Raw genomic sequence first — 17,380 nt, 5'->3', positions numbered from 1 at the left:
AATGAGTCTGACTATATTACAGGCCTTAAGAAAAGCCACACATTTTAAAGACGGAAGCAGGGCAGGCAGCTGACACTAATGGTCAGCAACACGCACTGCAAATACATACAGAAAGCTGTCCCGGTAACACTTGTGGGGCATCTCTGAGAGCTCCAGGGCTTGTGGGAGAAATTACAGAAATGGAAGGCCTTTCCATCTTCTGAGACTCAAAGGAACTAGAACCTAAAATGAGGGGGAAAATTAAGTACTTCTTAATAATTTAATTATAACCTGTATGTGAAGAATACATATTTTTCATGAAATGTTAAGTGCATATGTTATTGGTATACAATCATAATTCAGTGCCACCCATAAGAGTAGAAATCACTTTCAGTGGGGACGTGGTAGAAAGTTATTGTCATGTCTTCTTGGATTGTCTATTTTAAGGGAATTTAACGTGATATAAACAAATACTGAATGTGTTTGCTTCACTCTCTTAGCACTGACTTTCTAAGTTTCTACAGGGTATTGTCCAATGTAAGTTCTTGTACAGCCTTACCCAGAGTTAAAGGCTTCATGCTTTAATGATAAGAAAGATGGTACCCATTATGTTAATGATCTTAGGATCATCTATGATGAACTGCCCTCACTGTAATTAAAATGAATGCATGTATCATATAATTTATGAGCTGCATCTAAGCTGAGATAGAATTCATCAGTCTTTTAAGATAAGATTTCCGCCTCTTTCAGTTGTGATCTCACAGATCTATCTCCTGACTGTCTAAGGATGCTGTCTAGTGGTTCACCTGTGGAGGAGGGATGGTGGCTTCCCACACAACACCGCAGTGAGGGTCTTCTCCCCTCTTTCAAATCAAAGTTCTCTTTTCCTGGATCACTGATAAACTGTCCACAACCAGCAGGATGACTGTTTGCAGAATGCTATATCCCCAGCAAGTATAACCTTGAACCCGCAGCCATCAAAATTTAGTTTTATTGAGAAAACAGTGCTTATGAACCATTTCCCAAGAGTTTCCCACCCACACTTTTTTCCATACATGCAAATTATCAATATGGTTAAATTAAATCACACAGTGTCATTTTACACCTTCCCAAGACTTTTAAATATCAGATACAGTGCTATAAAATTCTTTTGTTAACTGTGTCTCCTTGATGAAGTATTCTTAGAATAATTTTCTTCTTAGTTCTCAGACATGGTTGCTTCTAACAGTACCTTTCTAATATTACAGACTTTAAAAAAATAAAAACAGCATCAACATTGTACGTTATCCAATCGGTCCCATTTCTCTCTTCACATTAGAAAACTAAAAAGCAACCACGGACTCATATCTAGCAGGAATGTGCAACATGATGCTATACATTTGACTGACTCACCTGATCCCCACTTCCTTGTTTATCCCACCCACACATTTCCTACCTTCTTATAACCATCTCTTGTTTTCTCCTAAAATCACCTTGTATCTTCTATTCCAATAAGCTAGGTTACATAATAACACTTGGTGATAAAGCCCTAGTATTATCAGTTTAATGCCAATACATTGCAAAGTAAATATTTAAGTCACTTCCACACTGTCCTTGAAAACATCATTACCCATGTTATCATCTTCCATCTGGAGTCCCTTTAATGTCCATGTAGATAACTTAACCCTCTAGCCTCAATCCCATGACTCCTTTATTTGCACTGAAATCTCCCTCTACTCCACCCATCACGTTTATGGTCATATTCCACACTGTTACACTGAGTTAAAATTATTTGTTTCTGAGACTGTTTCCTTCACTAGACTGCTCATGCCATGAAGTCAGTTCCCAATGAAATCGAATAATCCAGCATCAGAACACATGTCTATGTAAGGCAAATAGAATTGTTCTGGTGTTTAGTCGCTAAGTCATGTCCAGCTCTTTGTGACCCCATGGACTGGAGCCTGCCAGTCTCCTCTGCCCATGGGATTTCCCAGGCAAGAATATTAGAGTGGGTTGCCATTTCCTCTTCCCTGCCTGCTAAGCAGGAGACATGGTTTAGGTCTCTGGGTCTGGAAGATCCCCTGGAGAAGGACATGGCAATCCACTCTGGTGTTCTGGGAAATACAGGGAAAACTGAGAAACCTCATGGACAGAAGAGCCTGGAGGACTATAATCCACGGGGTCGCAAAAGAGTCAGACATGACTTAGAGACTAAACAACAGCAAATAGACAAATAGAACTGTTACTGTTTCATTAATTTTGCTCTGTGCATCCAAAATGCTAAGATGCAGAAAGCTACTGCCAAGAAAGACTTTTGAACTTTTGATAGGCACATTCACATCCCCCCATACACAAAGAATAGAAAGAGAAAAATCTTAAAGCAGATCGTCTTTGGATTTCCCATGGTTGACAACTCATTTATATCAAATAACTGAAAAAGACCTTAAATTTTATACTCACTGGACTCCAGTGGTGGATGGGAGCTCTCAGGAATCCTTGGAATGTCACTAAAAGAAACAGGGCATGGTGAAAATCCCATTAGCTAAACCACCCTGCCTGAGGCAATCACAACCACACTTTATCTCAGTGGTGTCAAAAATTCTTTTGTGGAATTTGGACAAGAGTTACCATTAAGGCAATTTCTAATGTGCATGAATGCCAAACACCACACACACACACACACACACAACTTCAGTAAAAGTAAGTTTTTATATATTTAATAGCAAAACACTTTAACATGACAACAATCAGAATAATATTGCGGCTAAAGTTGCCACAATATTTTTACTACCAAAACAGCAGGTTTTGGAAATAAAAAATGTTAAAGGCAATATTTTATTTCAATTCTAGAAAATCAAAATGACACATATTTTACAAATCAGTAATATGCTTTACAAACACATCTGAAAGAGTTTACTGAATGAAAGGAATGGAAACATCTCCTGAGAATAAAATAATATGGTGAGTATCATGGGCAAAGTTAAAAAAACAAAAAAGATGGATTGCTTTGGAAATTAAAAATGGTTCAAGCTAGCAACAAAAAAGCCAAAATATATTATATATGTGAATATATAATTCATATACACATATATAACCCTATACAGAGATTCATATCTCTATGCTGAAGTTAGCTAAATATATGGCCATTGACTAGATGATCAGAAAGTGACTTGTGAGAACACCCACTCCTGACACACTCACAAATTATTCTGAATTAATATTTAATATGACCTCAGCCTCATCCATTATCCACTGTGGCCTTAGAACCCTGGACCAGCTTGGTTTGGGAATTATACTGTATTAAACTATTTAACTTCTTTTTTCCAAGATATTTTCGTATCAATATAAGACCGTTACCAATATACAAGTATTAACAGGACAAATTAAAGCAGACTGGAGTTAGCTAGTCCCAATAAAATTATCAGAATATTATTTAAGAATTTCTAACCACTTACCTTATGAACTAACTTCACTTTGATTTTTCTTTGCACTTTTGGAGGGAATTGAAATAAAAATAGTTTTCTGTTTGGTGATTTATTTTCGTGACTCTTCATTTTCACATTTTTGGGCAAAGTAATTCCAAACACCTACAGTCTTTACTTCTTACAAATGACAATTAATCTTGTGTATTTTATGTGTGCTCAGCTGCTCAGTCATGTCTGACTTTACAACCCCATGGACTGTAGCCTACCAGGCACCTCTTGTCCATGGAATTTTCCAGAAAGAATGCTTGTGCTAAGTCGCTTTAGTTGTGTCTGACTCTTTACGACCCTATGGACTGACTGCAGCCCACTAGGCTCCTCTGTCCATGGGATTCTCCAGGCAAAGAAACTGGAATGGGTTGCCATTTCCTCCTCCAGGGGATCTTCCAGGGGAGAATACTAGAGTGGGTTGTCATTTCCTAATACCAGGGACCTTCCCAATCCAGAGATCGAACCTGTCTCTCTTGTGTCTCATGCATTGGCAGACAGGTTCTTTGCTACTGTGCCACCTAGGAAGCCAAATTTCATTATATAATCACGTATGATTAATAATGTGTCTGAAACACACATTTTATGTGATAATGGGGCTAATTATTCAATACCTAAGACACAAGAAACCAACTATATATCTTCTTCTACCTTCTTAATTCAAAGGCAGAAAATCAATTCCTAAAAATCTAGAAAAAATATTTTTTTAGATAATATAATTTCTTTGAAAATTAGCCTCAGCTATGACAGTAAAATGTGGAACTTCAAAATTGGATATAAGCTTTGAATTTTATGTGTCTGTGAAAGAAGAATTATGGAGAAGTTACAAAACATTCTTTTGAAGAGACAGAATTAAAATGTATTTAATGTTTGTTAATTGCTTCAGTAATATTTTCAGGCAAAAAAACGTCCTCTTGACAATTATATAAGCTTTCTGAAATTGTTCTGCTCACAAATAAGGTGGTAAAACAGTCTGGATAAAAATTACAATCATAAAGTTAAAGCAGATTACACTAGGTGGAATAGCAAAAATGGGCGGTACCTCAGGATGGCTGATGACCATGCTGGTCAGTATGTGTGTAAGTTATATTTGGGATGATTCTTGGAATCACTATAACTATCCCCTTAAACAATGAATACATTATCTGCTTTCTGCTTTAATTACAGAACTACATGAAACATAATTACTAAATATATCTAGAATTATTCTTCCAAGATTCTAAAAAATTTCCTATTAACTCGAAAGTTGATGTCAGATTTAATTTTTATTTAAATATTCCCATTTCCTTAAATATAGTATTCCCATATCCTTTGAGTTCCACAATCCATGATGGTTTAGATCTGTTTATGCAAAGAATACTTTAAAAATTAGTTTTACACTATAGATAATGAGAATGTTATTCCAGTCCACTTTAACTGTCCGTTAATTTTTATTTTTTAAATCACCAAGAATCAATGGTATTTTAGCTGATTACTTAAAACCACTATATATTTTAAAGTATTTGGCAATGTGCCCAATGCTTTAAGTTTTGTTTTTTATACTTCTGATTCATTATCCAATTTACTTACCTCTTTTCCAGCCTCATGTTTACCTCAGCACTAGAACACGTCATGTAAAACTAGCATAAATTATATAGTGTCATTATTCTTAAAAAATCTGCATGGAAATGTACAATACTTCTGCAAATGTCTTCAATCTTTATTCTTAATATTCACCACTTAAAATTGATTATAAGTTTGCCTTTACTTTAGAGTTTTATATATGTATATTATTCTTTAGAATATATGATCATACAGTTTCAGTTCTTTGAGAATTAGGATAATTATATTTTCTTGCATGTTTTGCATTGATATGTATTCATGAGAACAACAAAAAATTAAGGTTACTACTCTTCCATAAAAAGTCTTGAATTTATGGCTCTATAATATTTTAGAGAATACAAAAAAGGGAATAATTTCAAAAAATATACTCAAATATTAAGCTAATTATGAAACAATTCAGAATGCCTTCCAAAAAATTACAGACAGGCATAATGAATATTCTGGACTTGTGGGTTTGTTAGGAAAATATACCAATATGGGAACTCTACATACAGAGAAAAAATATCCTTTGACTTTAGATTATTAAGTTATGCTGAAAATTAGAGTTTTAAAAATATCATTCCAATTATCATGGTGAATTAAAATGCTTAAATATTTCATGCTTGCTTGATTTTAAAGAAAATTTGGAACTATTCATAATTAAAGATATAGAAAAAGTATTCCATTCTTAGTAGAATAACAAAAAGTCATGTAGACGTATGAAATGACTACTATTTTAAATAGTACAAAAAGATGAGTTTGTAAGTGACTCTCTTTAAGGAAACACTATAATAATTTAGAATTAATAAAAATAAATAGTTCTATCATTAAAAGAAAATATTTTTATTTTATAGCTCACTTATGAAAAATACATACTTTTTGATACTACAATTGTTCAATAGTGGAGCTCCTAAAATGTTAAGTGAAGAAAATTCAGTCCAAGTTTAAAAAATTGAGATTTGAAAGACCTAAAATGTATGCCCATATTTGAAGAAAAACTATCCATTGTAACATGTACTGTATGAATGTATAAACTTCTTTTAGAAACCCTGCTAATACATGTAATTTACTAAACTTAAGAAGCAAGTTTTTTTAGCCTTACCCAATAGGCCTTGAAACAATAATTTCAACTTGAGGTTCTGATTTTGATTCTAAAATAATGTTGTAAACTTCTTCATTTGTAGCTCCCGGCAGGGGTTTACCATTCCATTCTAGAACTTCATCCCCTTGAATTTAAAAAAAAGGGTATTTTTTTACCTTATATATTCTGTTTATTTTTCTTATCTTTTCTTGTTTTTTTTTTTAACAAAGAAATGCAAAACATATACAAATAGTTTAATTGTCTAGGCTCTGCTCTTGAAAGCAAACTGATTGCCATATAATGTCAGCTAAATGGTTCTTTCTAAACACTTTTTTCTTTTTTGTTTTTTTCTTTCCCCCATCGAAGATTACTGGTCATTTGAAACAGTACAACACAAACTACCTTTATCTTTTGAGAAATATCAGAAATAATATAAAAATCATCTCATGCTATGGGATGGAATTAGCACAGCTCATTTGGAAACATCAAAAATAATAATTAGCAGCATGCCCTCCATAATATAAATGTAGGCGGCTCTACACATGAAAGATTATTAAATGCTGCATAAATCCTGCTTTACTTTTGGTAGAAATAGCAATTAACATTTGTTAGCATGAATTTTCCAACTATAAGTCATGCTTCATTGCCTTCTCCAGATGCACAACAGAATAAAAATGCATGAAAGGATTTGAATTCATACCCAGAGGGTAACGCAGGGAGCTATGGCAAAATTACAAAGCAAGCAGATGTAAAACTGTTGCATGACAGTCAACCCACTTCCAGATGTTCACACACACATTCTATACATAATACATATCATGATAATTAAGGTAAAATTAGAAAGTATTTTTAAATAATAAAAATATAATACATATTAGGTTGTTAAATAACATGGTATTAAGATACATGGACTAACCTGCTATATTAACCAGAGCTTTCACCAAAGAACATTTGGGGAAAAAAACACTTATTTTCATAAATATTTAGAGCAGTTTTAGTTCTCAAATATCTCTGCAATGTACCCTTGAATTGACAGTATAGGCTCAGCTGAAATATCCCAGCTGCAGGGATATCTTGAGGAGTCTTAGTTTTCTGTTTGTGTTTGCTTATTTTTCTGTTATCAGTTTCTGTAATACTTCAGTAGTAAATGAAATATGTCTCTAATAAAGGGAGCAATATCATCATTATACATTTAAAGCTAATGACAAATATGGAACTTCTTAGTTTTTAGCTATGCCTTTAAAAAAGTAGATTGTTGCTTTGCTAGGCTTATTTTAAAATAATTCTTCTCCCTACCCCCAAGTGTTTGCTTACTCAGAAGTAAAAAGGCAAATATTTGAAAAGCATATAATGCTGTTTAGGTATGATAAAAGAGTATGGTTAGTACAAATAGTTAAATGACTTCTGATCATTTGACCTAAGATGGTAACTAGCAGTTTTTCAAACAGGAATGAATATACATCACTCTATTGAAAAAAAAAAGTAATACAAATTAAAAATATATTACGAGTCTTTTAAATTTACTGATCAAAAAAAAAAAAAAGGAAATAAAATTTACATCATGTGAATATATATGTGTGTGTATGAAAAACTATTATCTAAAATAATACTTATCTTGATATTTTCTATTCTATTTTGTTCTATTTCATTTTTTAAAAATAATGAATGTAACCCATTAAATCAACTTTACTATCCAGTAAGGTGCTGCAATCAACATTTTGCAAAAAACCCTGCATTATAAAATTCTTCCTCTTATAGACAGAAATCTGGCAGCCCAACTTTTAATATAAAATTAACAATATATGTATTATTTACAACTCAAGAATTCCTAAATTAGAAAGTGGTCTCCTTAAAACTATTTATGAAAGATTATGTGGAAACAAACATGAAAAAGAGGCTTTCCTCTGTGTCTAAATTTGTTGGAGGTGAAATACAAAACTGAATGCCTTTAATAAAATGTTATACGCAATGAGAGAAATCTAAGTGAGGAACAGAAGGCCAGTCAGGGTGCCGCAGGGAGCAGGGGGCTGGTTACTGCTCAGGGGAGGTACCGGGAAACGCTTCACAAGTAAGACGCCTTTAGATGAGGTTTGAAGGAAGGCAAGGACATCAACAGGCGGAGCCCAGGAACAGCAAAGCCACCGTGAGGAGGGCAGGCACGGCCAGGTCCTGCAGGTGGAAACAGCCGCCGGGGGCCGCAGGTAGACCGGCTCGGCTGGGGCTGGCTGAGCAGAAGGAGGGGGCGGGACTGTGAGCGGAAGGAGGGGGCGGGGCTGTGAGCGGAGGGCGGACTACAGAGCTTCAACCGAGCAGATGGTGCCTGCGGGACGATGGAGCGTCTTAGCAAGGGGCGTGTCTGTGATTACGTCATCCCGCAGGCAAGGACTGGAGGGAACAGCAGTCGGAAAAACTACTGTAGATTAAGGCAAGACTGCAGACGCTGAACAAATGGCATGCTTTTTTTTTTTTTTTTTTTTTTTTTTTATTTTTTTTTTTATTTTTTTATTTTTTTAATATTATTTTATTAGTTGGAGGCCAATCACTTTACAACATTTCAGTGGGTTTTGTCATACATTGACATGAATCAGCCATATAGTTACATGTATTCCCCATCCCGATCCCCCCTCCCACCTCCCTCCCCACCCGACTCCTCAGGGTCCTCCCAGTGCACCAGGCCCGAGCACCTGACTCTTGTATCCCACCTGGGCTGGTGGTCTGTTTCACCATAGATAATATACATGCTGTTCTTTCAAAACATCCCACCCTCACGTTCTCCCCCAGAGTTCAAAAGTCTGTTCTGTATTTCTGTGTCTCTTTTTCTGTTTTGCATATAGGGTTATCGCCACCATCTATCTAAATTCCGTATATATGTGTTAGTATATTGTAATGTTCTTTATCTTTCTGACTTACTTCACTCTGTATAATGGGCTCCAGTTTCATCCATCTCATTAGAACTGATTCAAATGAATTCTTTTTAATGGCTGAGTAATATTCCATGGTGTATATGTACCACAGGTTCCTTATCCATTCATCTGCTGATGGGCATCTAGGTTGCTTCCATGTCCTGGCTATTATAAACAGTGCTGCGATGAACATTGGGGTGCACGTGTCTCTTTCAGATCTGGATTCCTCAGTGTGTATGCCCAGAAGTGGTATTGCTGGGTCATATGGCAGTTCTATTTCCAGTTTTTTAAGAAATCTCCACACTGTTTTCCATAGTGGCTGTACTAGTTTGCATTCCCACCAACAGTGTAAGAGGGTTCCCTTTTCTCCACACCCTCTCCAGCATTTATTGCTTGTAGACTTTTGGATAGCAGCCATCCTGACTGGCGTGTAATGGTACCTCATTGTGGTTTTGATTTGCATTTCTCTGATGATGAGTGATGTTGAGCATCTTTTCATGTGTTTGTTAGCCATCTGTATGTCTTCTTTGGAGAAATGTCTGTTTAGTTCTTTGGCCCATTTTTTGATTGGGTCGTTTATTTTTCTGGAATTGAGCTTCAGGAGTTGCTTGTATATTTTTGAGATTAATCCTTTGTCTGTTTCCTCATTTGTTATTATTTTCTCCCAATCTGAGGGCTGTCTTTTCACCTTACTTATAGTTTCCTTTGTTGTGCAAAAGCTTTTAATTTTCATTAGGTCCCATTTGTTTATTTTTGCTTTTATTTCCAATATTCTGGGAGGTGGGTCATAGAAGATCTTGCTGTGATTTATGTCGGAGAGTGTTTTGCCTATGTTCTCCTCTAGGAGTTTTATAGTTTCTGGTCTTACATTTAGATCTTTAATCCATTTTGAGTTTATTTTTGTGTATGGTGTTAGGAAGTGTTCTAGTTTCATTCTTTTACAAGTGGTTAACCAGTTTTCCCAGCACCACTTGTTAAAGAGATTGTCTTTTTTCCATTGTATATCCTTGCCTCCTTTGTCAAAGATAAGCTGTCCATAGGTTCGTGGATTTATCTCTGGGCTTTCTATTCTGTTCCATTGATCTATATTTCTGTCTTTGTGCCAGTACCATACTGTCTTGATGACTGTGGCTTTGTAGTAGAGTCTGAAGTCAGGCAGGTTGATTCCTCCAGTTCCATTCTTCTTTCTCAAGATTACTTTGGCTATTCGAGGTTTTTTGTATTTCCATACAAATTGTGAAATTATTTGTTCTAGTTCTGTGAAAAATACCGTTGGTAGCTTGATAGGGATTGCATTGAATCTATAGATTGCTTTGGGTAGAATAGCCATTTTGACAATATTGATTCTTCCAATCCATGAACACGGTATGTTTCTCCAACTGTTTGTGTCCTCTTTGATTTCTTTCATCAGTGTTTTATAGTTTTCTATGTATAGGTCTTTTGTTTCTTTAGGTAGATATACTCCTAAGTATTTTATTCTTTTTGTTGCAATGGTGAATGGTATTGTTTCCTTAATTTCTCTTTCTGTTTTTTCATTGTTAGTGTATAGGAATGCAAGGGATTTCTGTGTGTTAATTTTATATCCTGCAACTTTACTATATTCATTAATTAGCTCTAGTAATTTTCTGGTAGAGTCTTTAGGGTTTTCTATGTAGAGGATCATGTCATCTGCAAACAGCGAGAGTTTCACTTCTTCTTTTCCTATCTGGATTCCTTTTATGTCTTTTTCTGCTCTGATTGCTGTGGCCAAAACTTCCAACACTATGTTGAATAGTAGTGGTGAGAGTGGGCATCCTTGTCTTGTTCCTGATTTCAGAGGAAATGCTTTCAATTTTTCACCATTGAGGGTGATGCTTGCTGTGGGTTTGTCATATATAGCTTTTATTATGTTGAGGTATGTTCCTTCTATTCCTGCTTTCTGGAGAGTTTTAATCATAAATGAGTGTTGAATTTTGTCAAAGGCTTTCTCTGCATCTATTGAGATAATCATATGTTTTTTATCTTTCAATTTGTTAATGTGGTGTATTACGTTGATCGATTTGCGGATATTAAAGAATCCTTGCATTCCTGGGATAAAGCCCACTTGGTCATGGTGTATGATTTTTTTAATATGTTGTTGGATTCTGTTTGCTAGAATTTTGTTAAGGATTTTTGCATCTATGTTCATCAGTGATATTGGCCTGTAGTTTTCTTTTTTTGTGGCATCTTTGTCTGGTTTTGGAATTAGGGTGATGGTGGCCTCATAGAATGAGTTTGGAAGTTTACCTTCTTCTGCAATTTTCTGGAAGAGTTTGAGTAAGATAGGTGTTAGCTCTTCTCTAAATTTTTGGTAGAATTCAGCTGTGAAGCCATCTGGTCCTGGGCTTTTGTTTGCTGGAAGATTTCTGATTACAGTTTCGATTTCCTTGCTTGTGATGGCTCTGTTAAGATCTTCTATTTCTTCCTGGTTCAGTTTTGGAAAGTTATACTTTTCTAAGAATTTGTCCATTTCATCCAAGTTGTCCATTTTATTGGCATAGAGCTGCTGGTAGTAGTCTCTTATGATCCTTTGTATTTCAGTGTTGTCTGTTGTGATCTCACCCTTTTCATTTCTTATTTTGTTAATTTGGTTCTTCTCTCTTTGTTTCTTAATGAGTCTTGCTAATGGTTTGTCAATTTTGTTTATTTTTTCAAAAAACCAGCTTTTAGCTTTGTTGATTTTTGCTATGGTCTCTTTAGTTTCTTTTGCATTTATTTCTGCCCTAATTTTTAAGATTTCTTTCCTTCTGCTAACCCTGGGGTTCTTCATTTCTTCCTTCTCTAATTGTTTTAGGTGTAGAGTTAGGTTATTTATTTGGCTTTTTTCTTGTTTCTTGATGTGTGCCTGTAATGCTATGAACCTTCCCCTTAGCACTGCTTTTACAGTGTCCCATAGGTTTTGGGTTGTTGTGTTTTCATTTTCATTTATTTCTATACATACTTTGATTTCTTTTTTGATTTCTTCTATGATTTGTTGGTTATTCAGAAGCGTGTTATTTAGCCTCCATATGTTGGAATTTTTAACAATTTTTTTCCTGTAATTGAGATCTAATCTTACTGCACTGTGGTCAGAAAAGATGACTGGAATGATTTCAATTTTTTTGAATTTTCCAAGACCAGATTTATGGCCCAGGATGTGATCTATTCTGGAGAAGGTTCCGTGTGCACTTGAGAAAAAGGTGAAGTTGATTGTTTTGGGGTGAAATGTCCTATAGATATCAATTAGGTCTAGCTGGTCCATTGTATCATTTAAGGTTTGTGTTTCCTTGTTGATTTTCTGTTTAGTTGATCTATCCATGGTTGTGAGTGGGGTATTAAAGTCTCCCACTATTATTGTGTTACTATTAATTTCCTCTTTCATACTCGTTAGTGTTTCCCGTACATATTGCGGTGCTCCTATGTTGGGTGCATATATATTTATAATTGTTATATCTTCTTCTTGGATTGATCCTTTGATCATTATGTAGTGACCTTCTTTGTCTCTTTTCACATCCTTTATTTGAAAGTCTATTTTATCTGATATGAGTATTGCGACTCCTGCTTTCTTTTGGTCTCCGTTTGCGTGAAATATTTTTTTCCAGCCCTTCACTTTGAGTCTGTATGTGTCCCTTGTTTTGAGGTGGGTCTCTTGTAGACAGCATATATAGGGGTCTTGTTTTTGTATCCATTCAGCCAATCTTTGTCTTTTGGTTGGGGCATTCAACCCATTTACATTTAAGGTAATTATTGATAGGTGTGGTCCCGTTGTCATTTACTTTGGTGTTTTGGGTTCACGTTTATACAACCTTTCTGCATTTCCTGTCTAGAGAAGATCCTTTAGCATTTGTTGAAGAGCTGGTTTGGTGGTGCTGAATTCTCTTAGCTTTTGCTTGTCTGTAAAGCTTTTGAATTCTCCTTCATATCTGAATGAGATCCTTGCTGGGTACAGTAATCTAGGTTGTAGGTTATTCTCTTTCATTACTTTCAGTATGTCCTGCCATTCCCTTCTGGCCTGGAGGGTTTCTATTGATAGATCAGCTGTTATCCTTATAGGAATCCCTTTGTGTGTTATTTGTTGTTTCTCCCTTGCTGCTTTTAGTATTTGTTCTTTGTGTTTGATCTTTGTTAATTTGATTAATATGTGTCTTGGGGTGTTTCGCCTTGGGTTTATCCTGTTTGGGACTCTCTGGGTTTCTTGGACTTGGGTGGCTATTTCCTTCCCCATTTTAGGGAAGTTTTCAGCTATTATCTCCTCGAGTATTTTCTCATGGCCTTTCTTTTTGTCTTCTTCTTCTGGAACTCCTATGATTCGAATGTTGGGGCGTTTCACATTGTCCCAGAGGTCCCTGAGGTTGTCCTCATTTCTTTTGATCCTTTTTTCTTTTTTCCTCTCTGCTTCATTTATTTCCACCATTTTATCTTCTACCTCACTTATCCTATCTTCTGTCTCCGTTATTCTACTCTTGGTTCCCTCCAGAGTGTTTTTGATCTCATTCATTGCATTATTCATTTTCAATTGACTCTTTTTTATTTCTTCTAGATCTTTATTAAACATTTCTTGCATCTTTTCAATCTTTGTCTCCAGGCTATTTATCTGTACCTCCATTTTGCTTTCAAGATTTTGGATCATTTTTATTATCATTATTCTAAATTCTTTTTCAGGTAGATTCCCTATCTCCTCCTCTTTTGTTTGACTTGGTGGGCCCTTTTCATGTTCCTTTACCTGTTGGGTATTTCTCTGCCTTTTCATCTTGTTTAGATTGCTGTGTCTGGAGTGGGCTTTCTGTATTCTGGAGGTCTGTGGTTCCTTTTTATTGTGGAGGTTTTACCCAGTGGGTGGGGTTAGACGATTGGCTTGTCAAGGTTTCCTGATTAGCGAAGCTTGCGTCAGTGTTCTGGTGTGCGGATCTTGATTTCTTCTCTTTGGATAGCAATGGAGTGCCCAGTAATGAGTTTTGAGATGGGTCTATGTGTTAGGTGTGACCTTGGGCAGTCTGTATGTTGACGTTCAGGGCAATGTTCCTGCGTTGCTGGAGAATTTGCGTGGTATGTCGTGCTCTAAAACTTATTGGCTCTTGGGTGGTGGTTGGTTTCGTTGCAGGTATGGAGGCTTTTGTAGGGTCACTTATTACTTAAAGATTCATGTAGTCAGGAGTTTTCTGGTGTTCTCAGGTTTTGGGCTTAAGTCTCCTGCTTCTGGATTTCAGTTTTATTCTTCCTATAGTCTCAGGACTTCTCCAACTATACAGCACTGATAATAAAACTTCTAGGTTAATGGTGGAAAGTTTCTCCCCCGTTAGGGATACCCAGAGAGGTTCACCGAGTTACATGGAGAAGAGGAGAGGGAGGAGGGAGATAGAGATGGGCAGGAGGAGAAAGAGGGGGACTCAAGAGGAGAGAGACAGATCTACGAAGTTGTCTGATCCCAGAGTGTTCTCCGTAGCCCAGACACCCACAAAGATTCACAGAATTGGATTGGGAAGAGAAGGGGAAAGGAGGAAATAGAGGTGTTCTGAGGTAGAAAACAGAGTCAAGATTGGGAGAGAATAATCAACACACTCGTGAATAAAAATGGGAGCTGAATATTGGATTCTTAAATGTTCACAATTTATATCATATACTGAAAAACAAAAATTAAAAATCTAGAGTAGAGGTTAGACTCTTAAAAATACTATATTAAAAACAAAAACCAAAACACACAAAAGAAATTTTAGAAATATATATGAAGTTTGGTATAGAAATAGGGCTTCTCTTCTTTTTTTTTTTTTTTTCTTCCCTTTCTCCTTCTTCTGTAAGGTTATAGTGGATTGAAAATGAAAATTAAGGCGTAGTAAAAGGAGTGCTAGAGGGCTTTAAAAGAAATAAGAGAAAAAGAAAAAGAAAATAGAAGAGAAGAAAAAAGAAAAGAAAAAAAGAAGAAAAAAAAAAAGAAAAAAGAAAGAGAAAAAAAATTGTTTTGCCTAATTAAAAAAAATCGTAAAAATCTATGAAAATGAAAGTTAAGGAGTAATGGGGGAGTAATAAGGAATTTTTAAAGGAAAATAAAAGAGAACCAAGAAAAAAGAAAGAAAAGAAAAAAAAAATTTTTTTTTTTCCTTACTTAAAAAAAAAAAAGAAAAAAAGAAAAAAAAAGAAAAAGAAAAAATATATCTAGGAGTTTCCCTGGAGCTGTTGCGGTCAGTGTGGGTTCGGCTCAGCTTCAGATAGCTCCTCGTTCCAGCTTACACTTCTCGATATCTACAGGCCCTTCCGGTGTAGTCAGTCCGTGGTTTCTTCAGGGATTTTAATCTGTTACACCGGTCCCTTTGTTTATTTGGGTTCTGTTGCCGGTCTCTCTTCCGTGCCTAATTTCCGCCCTGACACAGGGGGCGGAGGTGGATTCTTATTCAGGTAGCTAGTTCCGTCGCGCTGCGGCGAGGGGCTGTGCGGGGAGGGACCGGCGCTCCCGGGAGAGGCTTGCGCTGTTTTCTCGGTCTGCGCTGCTCAGGCTCCGGGCTGCTCCGTCTGAAGCGCGCGCCACGCTGCGCGCGGCTCCAGCCCTCGGGCGATTCACAAAAGCGCGGCACACAAAGCCGGGCCCGCGCTCCGTCCCCACGCCGCCCTAGCGGCCCAGGCAGCCAGGCGCTTGACGGGCGCTCTCTCCCCGGGTGCGGCGCGTCTTCTGCCCTGCGCGGTCCCAGTCTCAGATTCCGCCGGAGCCAGTCGGGCGTGTGCGCCCTCCGCCCTCCGCGTCCCCAGCCGCAGCTCCCGCCCGCGCCGGTCGGGCGCCCGCGCCCTCCGTCTCGCCACGACCCTCCCGGCGGGCTTCGGCCGCCCAGAATCTCGGTCCCTTTGTTCTGCGAACGGCCGGCAGTGTGTTCGGGCCGGTTAATTTTCTGTCTCTTTTGCTCTCCCACAGTTCAAGTTGGCAACTCACAAAAGCTCCCTCTGATTGTCCTCAGGGCGCTCAGGCCCGGACCCTGCCCCAAGTAATGCCGCCCGCTCCTCTCCGTTCCGTCCCCACTTGCTGGTGGCGGATGCGGGCGTCTGGGGTACTTTTCTGCTGGGAGTTGCTTTTAGGCTCTTAATCTGTGGGTTTTATTTATTGTATCCCTCCCAGTCAGATTCAAACTCTTGAGATTCCAACACTTCCCCCAGGCCCGCCAGAGCGAGGGTTTCCCGGTGTCTGGGAACGTCCTCTATTAAGTCCCTTCCCCGGGACGGATCTCCGTCCTTAGCTCTTTTGTTTCGCTTTTTATCTTTTATATTTTGTCCTACCTCCTTTCGAAGACAATGGGCTGCTTTTCTGGGCGCCTGATGACCTCAGCTAGCGATCAGAAGTTGTTTTGTGAAGTTTGCTCTGCGTTCAGTTATTTTTTTGATGAATTTCTAGGAGAGAAAGTGGTCTCTCCGTCCTACTCCTCCGCCATCTTGGCTCCTCCCCCACAAATGGCATGCTAAACAAACAAATTAGTTTTACAGGCCAACGCCTGTTTATATGTAAACAGAAGGAAAACAATTCCTAAATAACCACGTACATCAAACAGAATATACTAATTTTCCAGCACATCAATTGCTTCAAGTGAAAAGTACACTTATATGTTTTACAGTTATTTAAGTATCTAACGTTTTAGTTTTAAGTTTCTCAGACTCTAGGCACATAAGAGTGTTAAATAAGTGAAATTAATCACTAAGGGATATATATACTATAGAAAACCTGACTTTCTTAAGTAACTATTAAAAAAAACACAAAAATCAAAAAAGTGTCATGTTTAGAATCTGATCTGTAAATTCAGATTTCTTAAGTGATCTTACACTTGAGTAGACAACAAGTGATTTTTATAATGTTTTAAGTTTTCAAGTCCCTAAACAAGCAGACTCGGTTTAATGACATAGTCACTCCTGATTGAGCTATGTTCTTATAGAATCATAATAGTCCCTGATAAGAAATAACAGAGGACAGTACACATCTTCAAAGCTGTGCATATAGCAGATGGAGAAAAACCTCTCATTTGGATTTTCCCTCTATACAATACCTGGAGAGCACATCCCCAGCAAATAAAAATCTAAATGATTTTGAACTGACGCCCTCATAATCAGTTACAGCAAAAATGTCCTTAATAGAATATTTTTTCTAAAGGTTCCAATAATTATAACCTTAAGGTACAAAAACTGAAAACAGAATCCAGAAATATTCTCTTTCCACATGCTATGGGTTATTAACTCTCACTTTTAACAGGTCAGCTTACTCTGTTTTCTTTATGATTGTCTGGCAAATGGGTAAGCAAATTTTCTCACCGAAAGATTTCTACTAAACTTTGAAGTACAGCAAACTGGAAAAAAATATGTTTATATGGCTTTTACTAAATGAAAAATAAAAAGATTTATCAAAAATAAATTTTAAAATGTGC

The 17,380-nt window shown here is 37.0% G+C and overlaps 1 protein-coding gene across 41 annotated transcripts in view; it reads right to left on the bottom strand.

The window, feature by feature from the left end:
• RIMS1 (regulating synaptic membrane exocytosis 1) overlaps window positions 1-17,380 on the bottom strand; it is a 592,480-nt gene that overhangs the window by 167,272 nt on the left and 407,828 nt on the right. For all 41 annotated transcript variants that reach the window (XM_065911744.1, XM_065911753.1, XM_065911751.1 and 38 more), the window contains 3 exons: window positions 6,112-6,235; window positions 2,419-2,465; window positions 110-222 (listed from right to left, as the gene is read on the bottom strand). In XM_065911744.1, the coding sequence (XP_065767816.1) occupies window positions 110-222; window positions 2,419-2,465; window positions 6,112-6,235 (284 nt within the window). The remainder of the gene's footprint in view (window positions 1-109; window positions 223-2,418; window positions 2,466-6,111; window positions 6,236-17,380) is intronic.

Source organism: Muntiacus reevesi, chromosome 19, assembly GCF_963930625.1.
Source record: "Muntiacus reevesi chromosome 19, mMunRee1.1, whole genome shotgun sequence".
NCBI lineage: Eukaryota > Metazoa > Chordata > Mammalia > Artiodactyla > Cervidae > Muntiacus > Muntiacus reevesi.
The sequence above is the reverse complement of the archived record's forward strand: the minus strand, read 5'-3'. Positions and strand labels throughout refer to the sequence as shown.